Source organism: Megalopta genalis, chromosome 13 (genome assembly GCF_051020955.1).
Source record: "Megalopta genalis isolate 19385.01 chromosome 13, iyMegGena1_principal, whole genome shotgun sequence".
Taxonomy (NCBI): domain Eukaryota; kingdom Metazoa; phylum Arthropoda; class Insecta; order Hymenoptera; family Halictidae; genus Megalopta; species Megalopta genalis.
Genome location: NC_135025.1, coordinates 7,157,450 through 7,183,450, shown reverse-complemented (window position 1 = coordinate 7,183,450; position 26,001 = coordinate 7,157,450). Strand labels below are relative to the sequence as shown.

General features: G+C 41.4%; 2 protein-coding genes across 12 annotated transcripts in view; one reads left to right on the top strand and one right to left on the bottom strand.

The window, feature by feature from the left end:
* Nucleotides 1-26,001, top strand: part of CtBP (C-terminal binding protein) — a 57,380-nt gene that overhangs the window by 604 nt on the left and 30,775 nt on the right. The window contains exons 1-8 of one of the 7 annotated variants that reach the window (XM_033477170.2): nt 17,084-17,551; nt 18,113-18,554; nt 18,663-18,950; nt 19,034-19,222; nt 19,312-19,401; nt 19,534-19,690; nt 20,496-20,673; nt 21,361-25,919. In XM_033477170.2, coding sequence (XP_033333061.1) covers nt 18,357-18,554; nt 18,663-18,950; nt 19,034-19,222; nt 19,312-19,401; nt 19,534-19,690; nt 20,496-20,673; nt 21,361-21,694 — 1,434 coding nt within the window. In that variant the 5' untranslated portion in view covers nt 17,084-17,551; nt 18,113-18,356 and the 3' untranslated portion in view covers nt 21,695-25,919. The other 6 variants (XM_033477171.2, XM_033477172.2, XM_033477168.2 and 3 more) reach the window with 6 other exon arrangements.
* LOC117224337 (uncharacterized) lies at nt 796-12,734 on the bottom strand. Of its 5 annotated transcripts, none has more exons than XM_076525919.1 (6): nt 11,055-12,734; nt 8,522-8,624; nt 8,314-8,447; nt 7,850-8,045; nt 6,277-6,441; nt 796-3,340 (listed from the first exon to the last, which is right to left on the bottom strand). In XM_076525919.1, exons 4-6 carry the CDS (start codon nt 7,935-7,937, stop codon nt 3,216-3,218), a joined length of 378 nt encoding a protein of 125 aa, XP_076382034.1. In that variant the 5' UTR covers nt 7,938-8,045; nt 8,314-8,447; nt 8,522-8,624; nt 11,055-12,734; the 3' UTR covers nt 796-3,215. The 5 variants fall into 5 exon arrangements, 4 of the variants coding, with proteins under 4 accessions (XP_076382034.1, XP_076382033.1, XP_076382032.1 ...); XM_076525918.1 differs by having other exon boundaries at nt 8,522-11,202; nt 11,269-12,734; XM_076525917.1 differs by having other exon boundaries at nt 8,522-12,734.

Here is a 26,001-nt window from a genome sequence, read left to right as displayed (position 1 = left end):
GGTGCATACGTTAGTTCTTCGTTTAACCGTTTCACGGCTCTCTTGTGTGCGAGTGTATGACACTCGGTGTGCGAGTATGCTAACTAGTGTGATATGGCGGGAGACGCCGCGCCAGCACCGAGCCACGCGCCTTTCTTTTTATTCGGCCCTCCGCTCGCTGGTTCGCTCGCCGCTGGTCTGATTATCGTATCCTCTTCGACACCCTTAACATCGGTTTTCAAATTCTTCGAGACAATTTCCACGAAATTCCGAGTCCACGTTTCACGAGATCGCCTGCCGGCTGGTTCGTTCGAACGGTCGTCTCTCTTCCCTACAGTGAACTGTGAAATCGTATCTTGACGTTGACCTTCGGTAAAGTCTTCAACCATTTCCGAATGGAAATGGTCGCATGCACACGCTCCTTCTTGCATTTCTCTCGACCCGTGGTCGTCTGTGTGGATCGGCGCGTGCAATAACACTCTATATAATTTACAAGCTCATTACAGATACGTTTAATGCAGCGGTGGGATTACAGCGGATAATTAGATGCTTCTCGATCTGTTTTTCTACGCGCGAAGATTATAATTGTTCCCGTTCACACTCGAAATAGAATATCTTCGTTGAACAATTCAGTGCGGAATTAATCCTCTTGTTCCGTTTACGTTTTCCTATACCGCTATAGCAAGTGCACGTGCGAAGGGAGGGGAGGGGGGGGGGGTGATGAATTTTCTGACATATTATCCCTCGAGTATAAAAGATTGTTATGAAATATTGTTAGATGGCAGCACTTCGCAACGTGCTACGAAATAATATATATTATTTACACAAGCAGAATTTACTTTCCAAAATTTCCTATCGTTCCTCGCTGTACGTTTTCCCCGCGTTCGAGTATTTACAATGTATACGATATACAAATTCGCACAGATTCCCATTTACATTTTCATGAATCGTATAAGTGAAGATATTTGATTTACCCAGGGGCATGCTGGTGTAGCCGAGTGCCCCTGTAACAGTACGAGCTCCGATGTAAATCACATATTATCCTGCTAAGTGTACGTGTCATGTGGCTGACCGCCATTTGGATAGACGCTTCTAGAATATCAGTCATTTGTATCTAGTCTCTCTTCTGTCGACAGCCCGACTTCTTTCACGTCTGCCTCCACAATGCACCAATTACCGTGTGACGCGTTTTTTTATAGGAGTGCACGGAACTCGGGTGTCGGGAAGTTTTCTTAAATAACGGTCACGACAATTTGGCAATACGTTTGCACGAAAATTATATGGTGTCAAAAAGCATCATTTTTTTTTTCAAACACAAACTTCGTAAAAATAATTCTCCGTTGCTTTGGGTGACACTGTCGGGTTCCGTGGTTCTCAACCTCATCCATCAACTCTGCCATTCCGCCGTGCGAACCCTTAATAAATCTTCACGCTGCCCGCATCCTTTAATTCGATACAACACATGTTTCCCTCTTATATCGTTGCTGACGGATTCCTTTTCGGGTACCCACAGCTTTTTCTTTATTATTGCAAAAGAGCTCTACACGGTATTACGTGTATTATCTTTTACGTTATCTTTCAGTCATTAAAATATTGAAGTGGCTCGCTATCTTTTAGCTCATATTATTTAACTTGTACCGACGGACATTGATTACATGCGTTTTATTTATTTTTATAAATTGTCGCGAGCGTATAACGACTTAATGACTACGCTACGCTTCAACCAAGCGTTATGATTCATCGATGAAGTATACATACTCCAATTATCTGTTCGCAGAAAGGAAAAATGTCAACCGCCAGTGTCATGTTTACATGACTGGTATTAATTACCGAAGCTGGTATTAATTACCAAAATTAAAATAACTATTTTTGACAATTTCAACGACGATATTTCCTATTCAAATCCATGGCTTCGGAATGGATGTCGCGTTCCGATTCAACGTGATGACAATATTTCCTAATAACAATATATCGTAGACTAAATAACGGTAACCGCGGTTTCGGAGCAACAAGTACGTTTCCTCCTACAGATTCTGCACGCGAGAGTTCTCGAAAAAATATCAGCGTCGCGTAAACAATTTGATTAAAAAATGTACTTTAGATTAGGCCTATCGTCGGTGACACCTAAATTGGCGTGTAGGCCTAGCTTTCCAAGAGTTCGATGTTCTTGCCGGACTCGGTTAACAAGCTTCCGTTGGAAGTGATAAAGCATGCTAACGACCTATTAATCTGAACTACAGGGTTCAAATGACTGCAACATATTGAAGATCGAACACGTTTCTTACTAATCACTTCCAATTGTATGAAAGAGAGGTGGGAGAGACGTACGCAAGCCCCCGCTAAAGAAGAAGCATATTGAGACACAGTAATTGTAGATTTTGATACAACTTTAGCAGGATCTTAACATACGCTAAACTACTTTCATGTTGGAGGGGCGCAACCCTCAAAGTTGGGAGTGATAGATATCTAAACAACTTAAGAACTACTTGAACTAAAAGGATCTTGCAACTACCGAAATTGTAATTATGTGCCATTTACAAGCAATCTACATGTTTGAGACACCTCTATTTATTTCAATTTATTCAGTAAAATGCACGCGTGCTGGCAGAGCAAAAATTGACAGAAAGAAGCACAGATTTTACCAAAATACTTGGCAAAATCAGCCCAGTATGTTTTCTCGTAAGAGCACCGGTGTGCTCCACGCATTTTCGGCTTCGATCGTAGTTCGAAGGCTAACGATAAGTCCTAAAGGACATCGGCGTCGGCCAGGGTTGCGTAACTTTCGCCGAATTTAACACGAATATGGAACGAACGTCGCGCACATTTCCCTTATTTTGTTCCGGAACGGTGTGAGGTGCGCGCTCGCGCGCCACATGCACGTAACTTACTTATTCATCGTTGATTGTGTCGGTATTTAAACGAGCTCCCGTTCTGGCCTTACGTAATTTGCTGAACGCGCGGAGAGCAACGGTGTACGCTCGGTTGCTTATTCAGCGATGTTGTGACCTGTATTCACGTCGCGACACTTCGCTGTTTCTTTTTAACTGGAAACCCACTCACGGCCGGCCGGCCCGCGGTGTGTATGCGCGGCGTCTTGTATATTTACGTTTTCCTCATTGGCGCCGCGTAAATCCATCTCCCGCGGCCGTGCCCGGAGAAAGGAAACGAGCAGACGTGTTATCCTTCGAGAAAGTTAAGTCGTTCGGCTTGACGAAGGAGGTCGTCTCGAGCCACCGTCACTGACCGACAGAGTCTTCTTTGTTTTTTGTCTTTCTCTTTTCAGCCTCTTTCCCCTCTTTCTCTCGCACTTCCGACGAATATCTTCGTTGCCGAGCCAGCTTCCCCTGGATTAACCCATCCGCTGATTGATCACCGTGAAACAGAAACGTCACGGTAGCGTTTACAGCGAACGGTAAAAAACCTTGCACTTAGCATATTCGGTGAAATTCGTCGAATAGGTAGGGGAGGGGGGCAACGCATCGAACCGTTCCACAATTCCCGAAACAAGTATTTACAGGAAATCGGTGAAACTAGATTAGGCCATTCGAAATATATTCTGTTATAAACAATGTATCGTAATGCATTGTTTACCAAAGGGTGTCCACAAAAATCAATGTAACCGATCTGCTAGCATTATTATTATTGCCCTCAGTGTGAACGTAAACAAAGTTTTCTTAGCAAGATCTATTCAGAGTACCCTCGCCGCAATTTGCTCCCAACTGTTACGTGAAATTTATATAATAAATTAAAAACGTTACTTGTTAATTCAGCGTTACCAAATTTCTGCTCGTTTAGAAACTTTTCGTCCAAATTTCTTCTCGATTCTGCAATAAGTAGCCTCGTTAAAAATCAAGTCGTAAAAATAGACAGGTTTTACCGTCAAAGAATTTCATGTTTCGAAATGTACACGATCTTTGCACTGGTATAATGGACCAAGCGTCATTCGCAAACGTGTTAAAATACTGGCATTCAATTTTGCCGCGACGCATTGTCTACCCGGGACCGATTACCCGAGCCGAGTCCCGGCATAGCGCGTAATCGGTTCGAATAATCGCAGTCGATAGGCATTTTAACTAGAATTTTCGTGAGCAACGGATTCGACGGTGTTATCAATGATTCATGGTTCAGGGGGAACGACGAGGTCGCCAAGGATCTGTTATTGTTTGTCGAGTCTCGTTTCGCACGGAAAGATACGCGTCCCGCGATGATTGTTTATCGCCTTCCGAGCAGCGTCGCCGCCTAAACTCGATGGCGTCCGGTTTAAAAATGTAACAGCGATGGCGGCAGCGGCTTCATCGCGAAAGTATGTACTCGGCGTATACCTATTAATCACAGCAAACTCGACGATCGAGATAAGAGCACGGCTTGGAGCGTTTGCAGAACCCGCTTGATTATATTTTCCCTTTACCGGACGTAATGCGCTGAGCGAAATTGATTCGTTATACAACTTGCATAAGTCTTGGATATATGGGGTACAGATGTGCCGGGTACACGTAACTGCCTATTTGGAAATGTTATCTGCCTGCACTGATAATGGAACGATAATGCGAAAAATTTGCGGTTATCTCCCTTGACGATCTTCCATTTCTTCGGTATTTATAGAATCGAGTACCGTTACTGACATTAATATTCGGATACCGTGCTGTCTCCGATTTCATAGCACACAAAAAGAGAAACAATTTTGCGTAATTGTATGGAAAATTAGACCACTCCGCGTGCACAAAATTTACATTATCTTGTATTTACGTCTATCGGTATTTCCATTGGGTGTTTTCACTATTTTTCTTAAATACCTTAGAGTCTCCTTTATCCGAACATTTATTTTTACGATATTCTTGTATCCAAACGTTTTATTAACTAACTATTCTATCATTTAGATATATTATCGCCTAGCAGAGAACTTGAATAAAATTTTTAGATAATATAATATTTTGCTATCAGGATATTACAAAAATAAACCTTCGGATAAGAAAGTCTGTATTGCAATTGAGTTCATTTTAACATTTTTTAGTATTCAAGATAATCTTAGCTGAATATTTCAGACAGTCGCAAAGGAAATATTCTGACACTATTTGAGATCTATTTTCGGAGTCGTTATCTTGATGTAACTTAAAAGCGTTTTGCATTCTTATCATACGTACATTTTCTTATACAAAAATCATTTTGGGAAGTCCAACCGTTTGATCTTATCTAAAATATCGTCGACGAATACTAATTTATATTCGATAAAAAAGAAATTCTTTTGTCAGTTCAAGCTGTGCTAAATTCGAAAACCTCAGGTGAAAAGTAGTATGGGGAGAAAGGGGGTGAAAACACAACACGATCAGAGACTTGTCGCTTCTTGTCTTTCATCAATTTTTGTCGCGTAATTACAGCGTGAAATCGTCGCGAGGTGAAAAGAGATAGTGCATGCTGGCCAGATGAGGAGAACGCGAAAGGGAGACGGAGGAACGCCGGTAAAGGGGAAAAAGTGTCCCTGTCTCGTACGAGGCTCGGGTGGAACCAAACCGCGGCGGTTATTATCGATCTCTCGGCATCGTTACACTTCGTCCGGGATCCGTACAAGTGCGGTAAAAGGCACGAGAGAGTGGTTACATCGATTGTCCACGGGCTACACAGAAGCGACGTTCTACATGCTGCTTCGAAACTAAGTAACCAGACTTTTTTTTTTGGTACGCCCGAGAACTGTACAGTATCCTCTAAATAGAAAAACTTTCCGTTTTGTTGCGTAAACTGTCTTTATCAATGCAAAGTATCATTACTTTTACTTGCTTAAAGACTCTCTATCCTGTTAAACGATGCTCTAAAGTTTTATTGGAATTTTATAGAGAACTGCAATTACAGAAGCTCCCCAATCTAAGATTCCTTGTACCATAAGTTCTGAGAACAAATATCTCACAGTTCTTGGAAAAGGAAGTTTTCATGTAACCGACCCGATTCCTTGAAATTGTAAAAAAAGATGTCGTTATTAAAAAGAAGAAAAGAAAACTTCAGGTAGTCGACGTCTAACTAGTGTTTCAAGTTGCTTAATTTTGCGTATGCGTAATTTTGTCGATGGATGGCTATTTCCTTATTCTGACAAGAAAGTTTCTCTTAACGAAGCCGTTTCTTGGGATACATCCCCGTCGTTAAACGAGCTACATATTTGTCCTTCCTACCATTGCCGCCGTCACTGTCCGAGTTACCTGAGATTCAATACTTGATTTTCCGTAACGAAATGGAAAATGCCCCAGGGGACTGCGCAAGGCGTGTCCTCCCCAAGACGAAAGTCATTCTTAACAGTTTATGAGGGTGTACCCATTCCAGAATTAGTCCTTGCCAGCTCTGTAAACCTCTGTCGCAAACAAAAGTCCGTGGAACCGTTCTTTTTGTACTCGAGGTGAGAATTGTTGAGGATTGAGGGATTGTCCCAAACGAGAAATATGGTTGCATTGTTGCTGGAATTTCCATCCTCTCCTATACCTGGAAAGATATACAGCGATATATAGCGCTATTCGTCAACTTTCTCTAATACTGTTATACCAAAGCACAGTTTCTTTAAAAGAAACAATTTAAGAAGCTGTTCTCTCTCCCTTCCCCCGGCAAACTCAAATGATTTATAAAAATCATGAAATAAAATGAGTTCTAAATCCGTAATATTGGCTAAAAAGATAAAAGTAATTGAAACAGTAAAAATTGATTGTAGAATGGAAAGAAATCTCAGGAAGCCTTTTATGTAGCCCTTTCCTAGGGATTTGAATAGCCGAGGTTCGATTGTATATTCTAGCGAAAAAGTTCGATGTTTTTATCAGCTAGTATAGAATCACAGTGTACGTTGAATCTGGTTGTGGATGGGTGCTCGACAAAGAGGAAAAGAGAGGGAAAGAACGATCTGGACGTTGTAACAGGTGCCCCCACTCGGTCCCTTGTCCCCCCCTTCGCTTCGATGCCTCTCTTCACTGTTCTCTTCAAATTCGTTTCGTTCGTCCTGTGTATATCTTACAGCGTTTCCTATCCTCTTTCACTTGGTCGCTACTTAGCCGCTTTTGTGTAAGGCTAGCAAACTGATCTGACTCAACTATCAGGTATGCTACGATCTAACGGAGCGTCTATCTCCGAGGGAAAGGACCCGAGAGGGGTCCCTTTTCTCTTTCCAGGTTTCGTTGTAAATTTAGACGGCCTTTCCGTTGATGTCAAAATCACACCGAGGCTTCTAATCGCTTTCAAATAATTTAGATGCTATAAATTGCGTACTGTTGACAGAAACAAACGAGAATTAACAACCACGTATACTGATAAAAATTACAAACTATCTAAACAGTATGAATATCACGCGGTCCGCTGTCATGCGAAAATTGTCTCTCATAAATGAGAAAGCGGTACCACATGAATTTGCATAGCGACACATGCCAATTTCTGCGCGTAATCAGTCTGCAGAACGATTGAACTGTTACGCATGCATACTGATCTGTTTTCAAGAATAAGGGAAAGCATAATTACTGGGTGTGCTATTCAGGCTACAAGCTTGATCGATTCCTACGGTGTCGTGGACAATGGAATGAAAATATAGATATCGCTATTCGTCTATGCCAGTCTTGCGGAAAATGGACACGGATAGCTATAATAACAGATAAATGTGCATGTATTACGTAAATAACTGGAAACAATACGTCTGAAGCACGCAAAAGGAATAGCGCCATTTATTACACTTAGAAACTCGGCCACCTGTGATCACGCATATTTAACGCTGACTTGATCATGACGGAATAGCATCCCCCACCCATGGATCCCCTCAGTTCCTGGAACTTTTAAATCTGCTACGACATTGGTAACGGCCATCGCAAACGGAAATCGTCTAATGTCCCGAAATTTACGTTGTCCAAATACCAACCGGAAACGTAATCTTGAAGCATGGCCACGAATCCTATGTTTACTGCTGGGTCGTGGAAGGGCTGCAGTGTTGCGCGCGTTTTACTCATGGATCGCGCAGCATATACAGGGTGTCCCAAAAGGGGGTGATTCCTGAGGGCGTTTGAAATAACTCTTTCCTCGGTCGAAATGTTGTCCACAGCTTTATTGACGAGTCGCTAATGAAAGTATGGGCCAATCAGAGAGCAAGTATAACATATGCATTCTTATTCGGTATTCGACCTCTAGGCTTGTACAAGTCAGCAATTAATAGAAAACTTAGCTATTTAGCTAACCATTATTATTATAAATGCATAAAATCGTGATTGTTGCAATCTTGTGATTCATTTGTCGTATCACGTTTTAACTCTTCGTCAAGATAGAAACACAAGAATGTCATCTATTGTCACCTTATTTATAATACATATCATTACGTAAGTTTCTTACCTTGCATTCTTACAACAGTTGTCTTTAGTATACGAAACTCTAGAAATCGATAGCCCGTTAGCATTTAGTTGGTTATGTGGACATTCGCGGATACAGTCGGCCCCAAAAATCCAAACCACCTGCCTGTCGAATATCTGTTTCGTTGGGAAAGAAATTAATGCCAGAAACTATTCGCTATCGGTGTCGATAAGATCGAAGCAAATTTTACCTTGTACCTAACATTTCGATGGCACCCGAGATTCCTCAATAGCAACAGACCCTGGTCCAAAATAGTTAGTAATTCGCGAGCGGGATCGCGGGGCATGGACGAGCTAAAACAAACAAAGAGTCGCAACTTCCGGGGCAGGGGGGAAAAGGAAAAAATAGGTTCGTCCGCGCCGAGCGACGCGATTTAGTTCAAACGTGAAGTACGACCTCGGGATAATGGGGGTAGCGCATCGCCATTGTAAACAGACTTGGAAGCAGTAAGCAGCTCCGGGATTTAGTTCGATGTGTCGGAGGATGAGGACAGCGGGAGGTGGTTGAGCGAGACGGGGAATCTGACGGTTGGGATGAGGAGAGTTGGAGTGGGGTTGGAATGGTGGTGCTGAGAGGGGGTCTGGGAGCTGGGGGGACGTGTCGTGAAGAGTGGGGCAGACTGTCGAGGGTGGGAAGTTGCCGAGACATCGATCGAGCCGACCATTGCTTGCCACACTCCACTACTAGGAGTCAAGATGCCATATCCACTACGAGGAACTAAACTCCATGAAACTACTCTCTGCCGCTCTCTACGCACTTGTCCTAACCCGCTGTGTAACTCTGTATTGGTGTGCGCCGCGCGCGCATAGGTCGAGCCGACGAGCGAGCGTACGCGACCGTTGGAGACGACCGGAACGAGAGGGAACAAGAGAGACCGAGAGAGGGAGATATAGAGAGAGGAGAAAGAGGCCAGGAGAGACTGAGAAGACGCGAGAAGCGACTTTTTTTGTCCTCCGCGCGTACGTATTACGTAGCGAACGAGCAACCAAGAGCGTAGGTGTACGAGTACGAGGAGAAACAAGTGTACAAGGTTCACTCATCGTTGTTCCACGAGAAACGCGCGCGCGTGGAAAAGGAAGAAAATCGTTTGTATACACTTTGCGGTCCTATATGAAGCTGTCTATACGGGGTGTTCGGCTAACCCATGGTTTTCCGATGTTACTTTCAGCCCGGCTTATTAAAATCCAAAAAATTGCATCAGGAAGTTGCTCGAAGAGGGCGCTAAACTTCAGAAAATTTTTTGCTTCGGAATGTCTGAATTTTTATCAGCGCCAATAAAGTTCTCGGGTCATTTGACGTTCCTGCGAACCGTGGCGGGCGCAAAGCAAGTTATAAATTGGTGCTCTGATACACAGACGAACTTGTTCCCATTGTAAACCACCGTGGGTAATGGGTTGTAGCTCATTAGCTATTACTAATGGATTAACGTTACTTTTACAACCGTATTGGTCATCTTACTGCACTGATTAAGTCGCTTTAGTCGACATGCTAGGCTTGGATCGTTGAAAGCCGTCTACTTGGATAAATTGGGAACACTCTATCTTCTTATTATACATAGTGATTAATACAGTTCATAATTTCAACTGTTAAATATTCAGTTATAACAATTGTAACTCTCAGTCAAAATAGATGTAGGTCCTATCATATGAAGGTTAATGGCATCTGTATTCCCTCTGATTCGGATAAAGATTTAGGAATCGTTCAAGGAGCTAGGTTTTCTTTGCGACCATTAATCTCATACTTTCTGACAAAAATGATTTTTGGCAGATCTGAGCGGCATGTCGCAGATTGAACAAGCAACGCTCTTCGTTCCGTTAGGCGCGATTTAATCTATGAAGCACGTACAGTACGGGTGCGGAAACAATAAGAAAAGTTAGTCGGCGGTTTATGTGGAAAATTCTGATTCAGAGCGGAAGAGGATATAGGGAACCGTAAAGAGGAGGGGTTGGCAAAGTCGGTAGAGTGTGTGTAACTTTGAAACTTAACAAGGGTATATTCATCGCGTTCCCTACCATGAATAGGGGACATGAGCTGGCACATGTCTTGAACGTACTGGTATTGTTCTTTTTTTGTATGGTGCTCGATCGAGCCCTTCTTGACCTAACGGTGAAGTCATGCGAATGGACGATCTTCGCTTGGTCCACCACCGAGATAGTGAAATCGTAAATTAAGTGAGGCGTGAAGAAGGGCACGTGTGCGCAGACAGAACGCCGAAAAAGAACTCTCGAACAAACAAGAGCACCTTTCTATTCTTTCTCTGTGTTTGCCAACACTGACTCTACCGTCTTGAGTAGCTGGAACGAGGGTTTTAAATTTCACAACACTTCAATGTCAACGGGGACTGTACGACAGCAATTTCCCATCCTGATATCTCTACTACTCATCTAGAGTTGACTTTGAAGTTATTAGATTTCGTTTCTGCAAAATTCATCAAGCATTTTGAAATAACTAGGGTACCACGAGGGTCGAAAAATATTTTACAAAAAGTTTTCCATGCTACGATAGAAGCAAGCTGGAAGAAAAGCTACAAAAAATCTCACATTACTTTCAGTCTTTATAATAACGCAATTTTCGCAAGAAATACTGTATAATGCTTTCTCGTTCTCTGAACTCCCTAACTTCTTTTACACTGAATAATACAGTGTCTCGATAGAGAGGAAATACCGGCTTCCCTCCAATGAAACGTGAAACAAAGATTAAAAGTTCGAATTTCAAATACGTACAGCTATTAACGTGTGACTCATTGATGTATGTACAATATACAGTGCGAAACGATTACGCAAATATTGTTGAAATTAGCTTGCAAAGTTGAGCACTCCGTCTATCTATCGTGATGAGTCACTGGGCGAGCCAAATTGATCAAGTGTCACCCTGTAAAAGCGCCGAGGTATTAATGCGTGCACCTATATCGATCAGTGCGTAACAGAGAAGGGATACCGGAGTCCACGTTGCAGGCGCGCGTTGCATGTGCATCGACATTCGCAGTGCCGGGCGCATTCTCAAGGCCGACTGAATTCACGGAGTTTGAGGAATACTTTGTCCGACATCATATTACTTTCTCTTCCATTTCTTCGTTCTTCATTTCCCTGTTGGTTCGGTTCTGAAGTATATATACATATATATCACGCTTTATGAGAAACTATTTTTGGAGAATGTTTACAGAAAAGCCCATTGTGCTCAGCACTTTGATAGTCCTTCAAAAAATTGACATTTCACGGTTCAAGCATCTGTTCCGATATTAAAGCTGTTTATTATCGTTGCGGGAGGCACGTTGGGCTTCGGACACGCGAGAATAAAGATCAATTCGTTTTTTCGATCCAGTTGTTGTTCCAAAACGGCATCTAGGAAGTTTCTTTTTCCTCTGAAGCCGAGAGAACGCTCGTAACTTCTTTTTGAGCCACATAGGCGAATCGCGAAAGATAAACCTCCTCTCGTAAGTACCAACTGGACCGGTTTCTTTTTTTGCTCGGCCGTGCCATCAAAGGAGGGACAGTACTCGACCACGACGACTGGTATCTGTTACAAAACGATGCTTACAAGCTTCCACGCGTGCATGTGCGAAGGGGGCATCACGCGAAACGTTAAACGACCACGCGCTTTCCTCGGAATTTCGCAAACTTTGTCTCGGAATTTCGATCGGTGCCGGAGCGGCTGAAGGAGTTCAGTGTAGAGTGGGGACACATCCTTCTTCCTGGAGCGTTTCGCTGAACTTTACGGGGTCTCTCTTGCCTAGCCGTTTCCGGGGAGTCACTTTTACTTTTTTCGCGGTTTTACGCGCGATTCTTCGCCTCGTTCCCCGAAAAGCCACGGTCTCGATTTCCCACTGCAATTCCGCGTTTAGCCACCTTCCAAACGGCACTGACAAATTCTTACAACCCTCGTTCGCGGCGCCGCGTTTACCAAATCGAAAATCAAACCGATAAGACCCGTTCTCAATTCCTTTCACTCGCGTCGGCGGGGCTCTTCTCAATGCAGGAACTTGGAAACGCAGTTTGCTCGGGTCCCCACGTGAATACGACCTCTGCGGTACAATCAAAAACGAGAGTGATACCCCGGCCGATCAATGGCGATCGATGTTCTGCGTGAAAACTCTCCCGGAACAGTGCTAATTCCAAAACACATTACTTATTCCTGTAGCACCGACGGAATCGGTAGGGTGGCCAAGACTGTGCGAAGCGCGCGGGACGAACGGAGAAAGAGAAAGGGAGGGAAAAGGGAAGGGTAAGAGAGAAGAGGATGGAGGGCAAGCACAGGCAGAGGCAGAGGCAGGCAGGCACAGGCGTTGGAGAACCGAAGTTTCGCTTTAGGAGCGGAGAACTTAACTGAGTTAACTTTGCTGCCGAACCAAACTTTCCGCCAACTTTAAGTAGTCGCCTTTCCTCTCCCTCTTCCCGGCTCCCTTCTTGCACCCATGGCCGTTTGCTCGCTGCCCGCTGGAGAGACGAACGCGGAGGCGGAAGGTACCGGAGCAACAGCCCCTCTCTTACCCCTTTTCCGACCATTCCATCGTGGCCAAGGATGAGAATGCCCGAACGCCGACACCGATACTCGTCATCATAATTGGACGAGTTTCTTCTTCTCCTCTTACCACATTCGTTTTTCTTTCTTTCCGTTTTTCAACAACTTAGAGCAAACTCCTCTCTGCCCCCCCTTTCTTTGTACCGGCGTTTTGTTTTAACGCACTCTTTAACAGATTATTGTTTCTCGAGAAGCCTTTAACCCTTCGTTTCACGTGGACGTCGATGACAGTTTTTCTTTATTGAGTCGGTGCCTGCGAACGTTAATTGATCACTTTCTATTTTTAAACGGATTTGTGATGGTTGATAACAGGCCGGTATATCGCTGTTACCAGTCATTCATGATGCCACTTTTGAAACATGATATTTTCGTTTTTACGCGGATACGTATCGTGCGTGACATTTTTTCCCATTTTTGCGGCTCGGCGATGTTTTTTGAAAGGGCCGATATCTTTGGCAAATTAAAATATTTTTCGAAAATTATGATATCGTTTGAAATGTTGAAACATCTTTTAAGAATTAAAACCTTTTAAACATCGAAACATTCTTTAGAAATTAAAATGTATTCGCTCGATTAAAAATAAGATGTACAGAAAGATAATTTTTTATACGAGAAAATAATGCACACTGCAGAATTTGCGTACACCGCAGCACGAGTAAAGTTTCGTCCTCGTCATCACCTTCGATGTACGCACGTGAGCCCAATTTGAATATACTAAACACCTAATTTGTCCTCCTGCGAATTCAAAAAAACAAATGGCCTTGAAAAAAGAAACCATTTTATGTCGTGACCGTCTTTCTTTTAAGGATCTCTGTTTTATTTCTGATAAAGGACACTTTTCTTTTGTTTTTGCTTGGTTTGCTCGATATTGTCGTTACGTTCTTGCAAGAACGTGCGTTTTGCTGCTCGAAATACCAACTGCTTTTGATATGGTGATAATGTCCCCGCCGTGTTCTAAATGTAGTGTCGCGTCTAATTGAATGATAATAGCTCTATTTATGTATGGATGTTCCTACGCACAAAGATAAATAAGTCGCAGATCATCTTTTACTTTGCTCGTTTATACAGAACAATTTTTTAAAACATTACATATATTATCCTCGGAGAATTGGATCATATCTAAAGATTATACTGAAAGGATTAAAAATTGAAATAACAAAATCATTCACTGTGTTTGAATCAAAATATTACAAAATAGTATATCATTTTGTTGTACATCGCACACGGGGGAAAACAAATACATACATACAAGGTCGAAAATCCCTTTCCCACAGCACGAGATAATATCATTTGAGTGAGAGTTGTCAAACAAATCGACGCGTGGAACTTTTAATAGCATTTCTTCAGTCTATCACGTAGTAAGAGAATGGTTACAGTTTCCTTGAAACGTTCACATTGAAAAAGTTCCAGAAGCGTTTTATTAACGAACCTCTAACTTAATCAGCGTCGTCTTTCTTGAGACTGAATACCTCCCCCACCCTGTCGTCGCCTCTTCCCCTCCTCCGTTCCTCTTGATAAAAGAAGAAAAAAAGAACAGAGGAAGGCTCGCCGCGATTATTATCGCAAGCGAAGTCGTTTGAATTTCACGTGTCACTAACAAAAACCTAGTCACCTCTCTGCAAGTTTTGAAACAAACTTTACTTTATCGTGGCTCGATTGTAGGAAGGGAGAGGAAGCCGGCAGGACGAGCTTCCCTCCCTCCCACCAACGGTTCTCCGCCAAGTAAAGTTGCTCCCAGGTTAGACAATAATTGGATAACTTCGCCCTCATAGCTCCCCGTCCCAACGGCAGCTTCAACGCCCCACCCTCCGCGTTCTGTCGCCCTTCCTTCCTTCCCCCTTTCCTTCGCCAACCGTCGTAGCTGTATCTGTAACTCGAAAAACTCTGTTGCACACCGAGATTAAGCTGAAGGGTTGAATTCGACCGCTTAGCCGGAACGTCCGTTTTAAAAGCTCGATGAATTTTTAACTGGTTCGAAAACGTCTTGATGGCTTCTCATACACTCACCGACGCGTCCGAAAACAATGGCTCTCCAAACTTGTAAGCGGTCTACCAATTTTGATTTGTTTGGATTTTTTTCAAAAGTATTTTCTGCAAGCCTAAGGGTGCACAACAGTGTTGTAAAATTCTTGCCACCAACTTTTCAAATCTCAGTTTTCCGGTAACTATGTCAGTCGATGAATTTGTTAAAAAAGATCGTGGAAAGTTCAAGTAAACCGATCAGCCAAAAATGGCTGAATAGTTCTTGACAACGCTGTTTGATTATTTACAAATATGTGGCACGTCTCTGTTCGAGTTTAAAATACGATTTTCAATTGTGAATCAAGCGACTCGTGATCTAGACGTTACAAGTGAAAATGACCCAGATTTCCAGAGAAGCAGTAAGTGATATTAACCCATATACACACCTACCAAATGAAAAGATATAGAAAACTCTGAACAACCACACACAGGGATCGATCGAAATGTTTCCGAATAATTTATCCGTGTTACTTAAATGTATGCCCGTAATCCCCTTAACAAATCTCGGCTCTGATCAATGTTATTTTTGCCTCCGACAGCAAGGTTGCTCATAACGAGCAGTTTCTTGGAGCTCGTCCTCTTCGTTAAACGAGGCACTACTCTGTAGTTTTGAACTTCTCGAACTACTCGAACAATAAGTTTCGATCCGAACTAGTTTGAACCGTTCGAATAATTCAAACTTTCTTTACAGCCCCCGCAGGAAAGCTAGACTTTCACGCGCGAAATTTCTACACATTGGGATTATAATTGATATGGAAGTATACCCCCCGTTGGAAGTATAGTTAACTATGCACGACCGTACGGTAAATACATACAGTGTTACGAGTCTCTTTCTGAGTGCACTTCCTCGACACATTGCTCTCTACTAACCGTGTATTACGTATGATATACGCTGCCAGCTGTCGAACAAGGGCTTAATCTCGCCTCCTTGCCTCTCCTCCTTTTGATGATATGAGCTTACATTTTCGCTGAGTTGGCACAACATGTGCCCAAGTCAAAGTGCTTGGGTTTGCACTCCGCGTTAGTATCGCATCCTCGCTTTCGCTGAGACCAGCACCGATCTCATTTTGTAGCCTTCTACGCGGGCCTCTGTGTTTCCGATTACTTGTGTCTATTGACCGGCAGATCAAACATTCCTCTTTGCTCGTCTTTCCCGTCACGGCCGTGCGTAAACGAATCTTAATGTGTATCATTTATCCCGTATTAACCCAATCACATGGAATGCCCTGCTTCGGTGGGCCATGCCCGACGGGCCTGTTGACGAAATCTCTGAGAACGTACACTGGCCAAACAAAATTTCAATACACTCGCAGACGAATGGCAAAGAGTTTTTTCCGATTCACGGAAAAGGACGTTCGCGGATACGAGTTTCTTACCGGATACAATTTATCTGTCTGAAGTACACTATGTTCGGGCCGTTAGACACGATTAAATGAACTTCAAGATATTTTTCAGAATTTTGCTGTATTATATGTGTGTGTAAGCTTGCTGTATGAAAATACAGTAAAAAGTTGGAAATCTAATGTAATAGTATCCGTATCTGTATTGATGCCTTTACTATTTGTATTGATTGTAAAATGTTGATTGTCTTGTTTCGATTCAAAAGTTTTATAAGTCGAGTCCATAATTCTATCAAAAACTAATTTTAAAAAATAATTCTTTACGTATCATTTTTCTGCTTTCCAAATTAGATTAATTTCACTTGAAATGATAAATGTACAATTTGTTACGAGTTGTTCTAAAACGTCTAAAGCAAGTTTGTTATAATCTAAGATACGCGTCACAATGACCCGAATATAACAAGTACAGCAATTTTTATATCACTTAAATGAAATGAATTTACAACAGTATTCATATAGTATTTTAAAAGCGTATAAATCTACATTAAATAAATGAAACAAAAGTTGTATAAGCATGATGATTAAGGATGACAAGGATGAAATGAACAGTAATTTTCGTTTGTTATGATTCAGAAGAAACGCTTTCGTGGTTGCACCGGGTCGAATAAATATTTCGCATAGTTAAGCAACGAGCGTGTTATTCGCGATCGCTCCGATCGTGGAGACAATCCGTTCGGTAGTCTCCTTGTAAATTTGATTTATTTTTTATGATCTTGGTTAAGTATTGCGTGGTGACGGCGTCTGACGAGGGCGCCACGTGTCAGTTTCTCTACTTTCTTATGGAACTTCGCTGGTTCAGCATTTTTCCGTTCCGCCATATAAAAGCACCGGGCACTAAATCGACTCCGATCCAGCATATTTTTCTGTTTTCGTATAGTTGCCTGTGTAGTAAACGCTTCGGCGTAGACGAAATCTCAATAAACGCGTATTCATGGATTTGTCGGGCAATTGGTTGGGGTATTTGTCGTACGAACGCACTATGATTGGTTTACAATTGCTGCCGAAAATGGGCTGAAAATGTCGACCCACTAACCAACGCCAGGCTCTCTATTAACAGTTCCGAAAACATTTGCCCCAGCTAGTAATTCCATTCTCAATGTACGGTGTGATCTGTGCGATTCGTTTTTCCTCTGTTTAGCATCGAAGTGCTGGAAGTTCGTTCGTATTTTCATTCGGGAAAACACAGACATTGTGTTTCTCGGTTTTCCTACAATTCCCGTGCGTTTCTCTCACTGTACTGAACACAACGCAGTGCGCAGGTTAAGCCGGCGCGTTTCAAGGTAACCTAAAACGTTCCGTTCTGTACACGCTGTTAGGTGTTTCGCTTTTCGTGTCGCAAAATGTTCGGTTTAATTGAACATCGGCCTTTCTTCGGAGCTCGCTGAATTATTCAATACAGAATATTATGCTTACATGTGAAATAATAGTGATAACGCCTCGTATATTATGCTATTCTCTAACATGAAATTCATGAAGGCGTCGAAATGTATGTTTATTATCCGAAGTCCGTAGTTTTTGCATTTTGCTTTCTTTGTGTTATAAAGTTTTAGCAACAGTGAAAATCCACGAGAAAGTTTCGCGAACCTTTTGATCCTTTTCTTTTTGGTAATGCTCCAATTATTTGTTGAACTCCAGAACGCCGTTTTAGTTAAGTTTGTTTGGATTAATTACAAAATACGTTTTGTTTACGATTTTAGTACATGGTTGATTTTGATAACTAAATTATTAAATAAACATTTTGTTATAATTATTTAATGAGTTTAATCATTTAAATGGTTTTGATATAATGAGGTAATTGTTTATTAATGTGTATACTAAATATTGTTATTCAATGGTTTCAGGAGACGGTGTTCAACAAGTCGTGATGTGTTGGAGGTTCGGCGGTCCTTATTCAAAAACCGACCAGAAGTCTGTGTTACAAAGGCAATTTGTGTGACAAAACATAAAAGTGCAAAATTGTACATCAAGACGTACGAAGAGGCTTCCTTACTAGTGGACAATAGGACTTCCTTGGAAGAAAACAAATATTTTTAGTGACACAGAGTACAAGTGAAAAATTTAAAAATTGGGGGGGCTGTTTGACCGATGGACAAACGGAAGATGATGCCCAAACGCCCTCGAATGGATAACCTGAGGGGTCCTATTGCAAATGGACCCATTCAGACAAGACCGTTGGTGGCTTTGTTAGATGGCCGAGACTGTTCTATCGAAATGCCTATCCTTAAAGATGTTGCAACTGTGGCCTTCTGTGATGCACAGTCGACATCAGAAATTCACGAAAAGGTACAGAAAATAATTTTTAATTTGTGCCATTCAATTCTTTGTTTTTGTTTAAATGGATTAAAGCTTGTTTGCGATGCCTGTTAAAGAAAGATATCATTTAATTTGTAGGTACTAAATGAAGCAGTAGGTGCATTAATGTGGCACACCATAATTTTGACGAAAGAAGATCTTGAAAAATTCAAAACATTACGGATCATTGTAAGAATTGGATCTGGGGTAGATAACATAGATGTCAAAGCAGCAGGAGAGCTTGGCATCGCTGTGTGCAATGTGCCTGGCTATGGCGTTGAAGAAGTAGCTGACACCACCCTTTGTCTTATTCTAAATTTATATCGGCGTACATATTGGTTGGCAAATATGGTACGCGAAGGAAAAAAATTCACAGGCCCAGAACAGGTAAGAATTTCACATTAGATAGTTTTCTTAAATTTTTTTTAATATTCTATCTTTAGTTAATTAAATTTCGTATCTTGTTTCAGGTCAGGGAAGCTGCAACAGGATGTGCAAGGATACGGGGTGACACACTTGGAATAGTTGGGTTAGGTAGGATTGGCTCTGCAGTTGCACTTCGTGCCAAAGCATTTGGCTTCACTGTCATCTTCTATGATCCCTATCTACCAGATGGAATTGAAAAGTCGCTCGGTCTTAACAGGGTCTACACATTACAGGTTCGATGTTAATTACTTGCATAAACAATAGCAACAAATACTCATATACAACGTGCAAATTTAGTTAATAGATTATTGTGTTTTTGCAGGATTTGCTATTTCAGTCGGACTGTGTATCCTTGCATTGTACCTTGAATGAGCACAACCATCATTTAATTAATGAATTCACTATCAAACAGGTATTACAAACTAATTACAGTAAATTCATATTTTAGTTATTAATAAACAAATTTTTATTAATTATTTTTTAAATCATGACATATGGAGCGATATTTGTGATATTAACTTCTGTTGTAATTTTTTTTTTTTAGATGAGACCTGGCGCCTTTTTAGTCAATACAGCAAGGGGTGGTCTGGTAGACGATGACGCTTTAGCCGCAGCGCTGAAACAGGGCAGAATTCGTGCAGCAGCACTTGATGTACACGAAAATGAGCCATACAACGTCTTTCAGGGTCAGTCTTCACAGTGTGAGTTTTATCTGTCCATACCTAACCCCCTCTCAAGTTGACTAATGTTTCCCTTCTCCATCCTGGTCCTTTGCTGTCGGGTAATATATCGGGTACACACATTAGAGGTACTGTGGCATGGCTTTTAGAGAAACGATTGTAAGTGACATCAAAAAATATTACCGGTAGATTAATAAAATATCAACAGATTATTAAAAAATGATTAATATATTTTTGAAAAGTAATACAATCATTTGTAATGATCGATAGTCCTAACGTTCATTGAATTTCTCAGATTTTTATTATAACTATTAAGGGATTAGGAAATGTAATTACTCAAATCTGTTACGTTCTCGGATCTTTCTTCGCTTAATCATACTTTTATTTTTTTTTATACTATCATGGTTATGTAATATTTTTTAATCCAGTCACGTTCTCGTTTTTTTTTTCAAGAAATAGCTGTATATTTGACAATTGCTATTAACATACACGATCCTCCTTTCTCAACATTGCTTCGAATGAATATCTTATTTGAAAACACATCTGGGTTAACAATGTTGTATATTATAACTGACACACGCAATCTATTAAAATATTGTCACGACCACATTTTCGTTATGATCCATTAACGAAGCATGCTATTCAATATTAATGAGCTCATTGATGAATTTATGAATCATTCGCCTTACGCAAATGTTGCACATGACATGCTTGTCTTTGTACCGCGATCGAACTCGTTTAGTATGCGCAGAGCGCGTCAAAAAGGATCGGATCTTACTTATACATCGACGTTTAAAGTAACCGGTCCAATTTGTCTGTACCATAGGTCCTTTGAAAGATGCACCCAATCTGTTATGCACACCACATGCCGCATTCTACAGTGATGCAAGTTGCACCGAACTTCGTGAGATGGCAGCCAGTGAGATACGAAGAGCTATCATCGGTCGCATACCTGACTGCTTGCGAAACTGTGTGAACAAGGAATACTTCCTTTCCTCAACTGGGTAAGCATCATTCACTTTAAAAGATGCTATGTACATGTATATATGTATATGTATGTATATATATATACACAGCAGCATATATGTATATACACATTAACTATATATACATATATTGTATATACGTTAGGTGTACAAATTCATTCATGGCTCTTGCAATCAATTACATAAATTCTGTAACTGGGACTGCTGTAGGGGTTGTGGGACTAACCATCGGCGATTAAAGTGAATGATTATCACCTTGTCTCTAAGAGGGGGATTCATTGTTAATTCAAGTAATAATTCTTTCACTGAATTGTATTATGATATCCACATTAATGTAAACTATATTGTGAAGAGAAAAGTTAAAAGACAAGGAAGGGCCCTGAATCGATTTGATCGGCTAGCGGTATACATAGACAATATATATATTGTATATATACATATTGTTGAGCTTGATTAAACAAACAAACGTAGGGTATAACTTTTGAGTATCGTTGCATTTGTTTCTCTTACACCGGGGAAAAAGATATCGTAATTTTTACAGAAACAGATTTTCAAGCAGATGTTAACTCGTATTACATGGAAAGAGAATCGAGTGTGTAAAGTAACGTGGTTAGAAGCGTTCGAACCTTTGGATTTCCTAAGATCGATTGGGCACTTTGTAAAAGGCATTTATCGAAGTGGCCAATTTCTTTTCGCTTTCTCCAGCAGCTACCCTGAGGGGATCAACGGCGGATACTATTCCGGGGGGCTGCCCGTTCAACAGGCGCATTCAACGACTCCTCACGATTCTGCACCCCCACCTCCTGGTGGGCATTCCGTCGTCGGCGGCGGTGGTGGTGGGGGTGGTGGCGGACCGAACTCCTCTGCAGGCGGTGCAGGCGCCGGGGGTCCGACAGGCCCTACGGGTCCAACGGTAGGTGGCGGTGGGGCTGGAGGCCCTGCTTCAGCTCCTCCTACTGCTGGATTAACCGGTATACCACACAGCATAGTGAGCGAGCCTGACCCCCGGCCAAGCCCACCTGCACCGAGCCCTCGTTGACCTTGAACCCCCGACGTCCACTCCAGCACCACCCTCCGATCTAATTTCCCTTAGCCATTCACACACGACCTCCGACGACAAATGGCCGATTGACTAACGTGTGTCGTGCACGATGTGCCCCAAAAAATATGTCCGCTGCTTCCGAAGGAACTCGAAGGGATCCATCCTTTGAGATAGAGTGAAAGAGATAAACGGGGGGTAGGCGGAGAGAGAGAGAGAGAGAGAGCGAGAGAGAAAGAGAGAGAGAGAGAGAGAGAGAGAGAGGGAGGGAGGGAGAGTTAGAGAGTGAGAGAGGGGGAGAGTCTGAGAGAGAGAGGAAGAGTGTGTGTGTGCGTGTGTGAGAGAGAGAGAGAGAGAGAGAGAGTATAGGAACCGAATGCAAGTGGAAACGAGAGATTGCGAGGGAGAGAAAGGCTTACATGCATTTTGCTGCGTGCGTGCTGCGTGCAAACACACAAATCGCGTGCGTCAGTATTCTGCGTGCATGCCCCGCGTGTGTGTGTGCTGCGCGAATGGAAGTTGAGCTTGAGTCTGCGTTTGGTGGGCTCCTGGAATAGTGCATTTGATGTAACATTGTGACCAAACCAAATACAGTTGGGCAGTAATGATGACGGCTTATATATATATTATATATATAACACGATGCCGTGGCTATGGAGGAAATGACAAAACAAACGATGGATAAGAATTTCTCTGTGTCGTAATTTTGTATAAATTACGTATAGTATTTAATCAATCGCAGCGCGTGTGACTCTAGACCAAACGAGAAAACGAAAATTACTGTCTTTGTTTCTTTCTATTTTTGTTTTTCAAATCAATTGTGTTTTATCCAGCCTAGCTTTTCTCCGTTCAACGAATTAATTTCACTTTCTCGAATTATAGAACCCCATGATCAGTTCTTCCTCCCAACACCCGCAGCACGAAGAATATATTGGCTAGTCATAGAGTACAAATCGAACATGGGCTGAATGTGAATTGTAGTATATCGCAACGTCTGGCACATAGCGGAGAGGAGAAACATGTTGAAGCAAATTCAGGCGATCCGTGTGGGTACCTCTTTTTTTTCGGAGGAGAGCGTCCGGGAATATTTCCGAATTTGTATTTTGTACTCGTATACCGACCCCCCTTCGGCCCCCCCCCCCCACTTCCAATCTTGTTGTAACGATAGGTTTTAGTACTCCATACAGACAACACGCGACGGAAAGTAAGAATGAAAATGAATATAAGGATGTTTTCTTTTTCGATATAAACATGTATATGTATATATGTACATCACGTTTTTAAATTCGTCTAGAACTTTCGTTTCGAAACATGGATACCGAACATGTTTTTAGCGAGTCATACATTATTTTGCCACACTGTATTTGGATTTCGCGCATGCTATTTTAGTTTTCGTTTCTAAAAAAGAACCATACTCCCGAGAGCATATATATATTGAGATGATTTGGCAACTCTTCAGTAAACGTTGACAAACTTTGTTTCTTTCGTGGACGTTGTAACTCTCAGTGTTAGTATATTACATTGAAGAAGAGGAAGAGAACACAGACAAACAGACAAAAACAATAACAAATACGAAAAACTGAAATGTAGTTGCTTACAAATACATTTTTATGTTTTACTCCAGATCATGAAAATGCTGCGTGTATATACATCATGATGGAATCGTGACAGTGGAAAGCAGAAAGTAAGAGATTGCCGGTAGAATTAATGTTGTCTTTTTTGCGGTGAGAGTTGGACAAAAGTAGACAGGGCAATTGCGAGAGAAGGAAGAGAGAAAGAAAAGTATGTAATCGTTGGGGCATTCGCATGCGTTGGCAGTACTCAGTAGATCATCACAAATGATCGAACATCTTCTTTGCGGTGATTTTTCGGGATGATCGATATCAACGCAGTTGGATGCATTTTTCATTGTATTCCTGTGTGGATTCGTGGGTGGATATATTTCGTCTTCGAATCCTAATAGATCAATGAAATGACCTGGCATTACCTTGTGGAACAGCTACGGTGACCTTGAAAACGAAGGAAAACTATTTTCGGCAAACGTGTGATTTAAACGAAAACGATTTTAGTTGTCGCAAAAAAAAAAGAAAAAAGAAAGGCCTGTTCCGACTCTTTGCGTGCTTTAGACGAGACACAGTTTCAGTTACAGAAATATAGTCTTTTACATTAAATGCTATTTTTTTATATGTGTCAAGAGTGATAATGGATAAAAGATATATTTCTGACATGGACGACTTGATGCAGACGACGCCGTTTCCACATTGAGACCATTTCTCTGCCTTCTTTTCTCGGGAAACTTTGCTCGTTTTCGGGTACACGCGTCGGTATCGATCGGACCTATCGCGCTTTGTAATAAAGCTGCAGGAATTTTACGTCATCTTCGATGTTGTGGCATCTATTTTTGTACTTCTACCGAGTATGAAACATTCGGCGAATGCCTCGACGTGAACGAATGCAGCATCTTCATCAGTGATTTAAATTCATCGTAAATTAGTAGGTAACCTAATGTAATAGGTATTTTCTTTTGTGTTTTCAACCTGGGACAGAAGTCGAAAGCCGCTTATTGTTTTTCAATGGAAAAATATATATATATATACCTATCGGTTATAGCAGTCTTTAAGCGAGTGAGATTGTGTACGGAAGAGTAAGAGAGAAAGAGAGCGAGCGAGAGAGAGAGAGAAAGAAAGATTACACGCGCGTAAGGTAGAACGAACAGAAACAAGTTTTATTAATTGATAATTATAATATGATTAATTATTGTATTAAGTAAAATAATGCGATGTTACGAACACTTGAATATATTATCGAAAGATAAATCATTAAAAAAAGAAAAAGTAAAGAAAATGGAAACTTTTTTGAGAAAAAATTATTGAAATACGACGACGATGATAATAAGTAAATAAAAAGAGAGAGAGAGAGAGAGAGAGAGAGTGAGTATGAAAGTTCTATTTTAGGGAGAGTGGGAGCGAGAGACGACACACACAGACACACCTATACACATATCTATTCGGTTCTCTTTGCTTTTTTTTTATATTGTATAATTTCATTTGAATAGTCACAGGTTACCGAAACACAGCGCGATCGTCGTTGATTTTTCGTTTCTTTTTTTCTTTTTATTAATCGAATTATATAACTATTCCGAAATTGATCGGCGGTCTCGAAGCGTTTCGAGCTGAATTTTTTGTACTCGTGTTGTTTTGATTGCAGGAGAACATGAATTGCGAATGTGCGAGAGAGAGAGAATGAAAGGGCCAGAGGAGTGATAATATGTATAGACAATTAATTTTCTATTCTCAGTGGCTGATAACGCCGGTTAAAGTGAAAACAAAGCTAAATGAAAATAACGAGATTACGGGAGTAAGTTTTTCTTTGTTACTTGTTTCGGAAGTGGAAAGTACTAAAAAAAAACAAATAATAGACTGAAATTGTTTGGTATTCATCGATGCCTCCTTGGGGATGTACACCTTAACACGAGCTTTTTGCTTCGAAGCTTTCAAATGTGAACGAGATGAAAATCGATTAATAATTGAAAAAAAAGAATGATAAGAAAAGAAACCATTCCAACTGATGTAGAGATATCAGATCACCAACAGCCAAGCAAGTTGATCGAATAAAAATGCGAAAGAAAGATAGGGTTGAGGCGATATGTAGGAACGAGGGTGTGAGAAAATGAGTGCGAGAAAGAATGAAAGAATGCGAGAGAGAGAGAGAGAGAGCGCGTGAACGAGAGTGGGAGAGAACGAAGAAAAATGGATAAAAAAAAATACATACATAAAGCATCACAGACACATACAGCATGACAGAGATGACATTATACATTTTTAAATAGAATACGCTACGTACACGAAATACTAGAGGAACGTCTGTCGCTCGACGAGGTGGTCCCCGAAAGCCCACTATGCTTTTTCTTGTAGAGGACCGACTATCTTTGCGTTCGGAAGTCGGTCGGACCAGCTCGTCCTCGCACACAGTCGTACCAGTACATAACGTAGGAACATTATACATACTTCTTCTTTTTTTTTTCAAGAATATTATTACTTATAAATACATCATTATATATATAAAGAGATGAAAACGAGAGAAAGAGAGCGAGTGAGAGAATTTTGAGACGAGTGAAGACGAGAGATACATGCTACTCTAAACGGAGAAGAAGACAGAGTTGTTCTTATATAGTTTTAATTGTGAAAAAGAGGCAAAATTAATGTGAGGATTCGTGATGAACCAATATCTATCCACTTAATTACCACCTAGCCGGCGAGCATAACAGCCTCCTTTTCCTCACCCCCTCCTCCCACAAGAATTTAAAA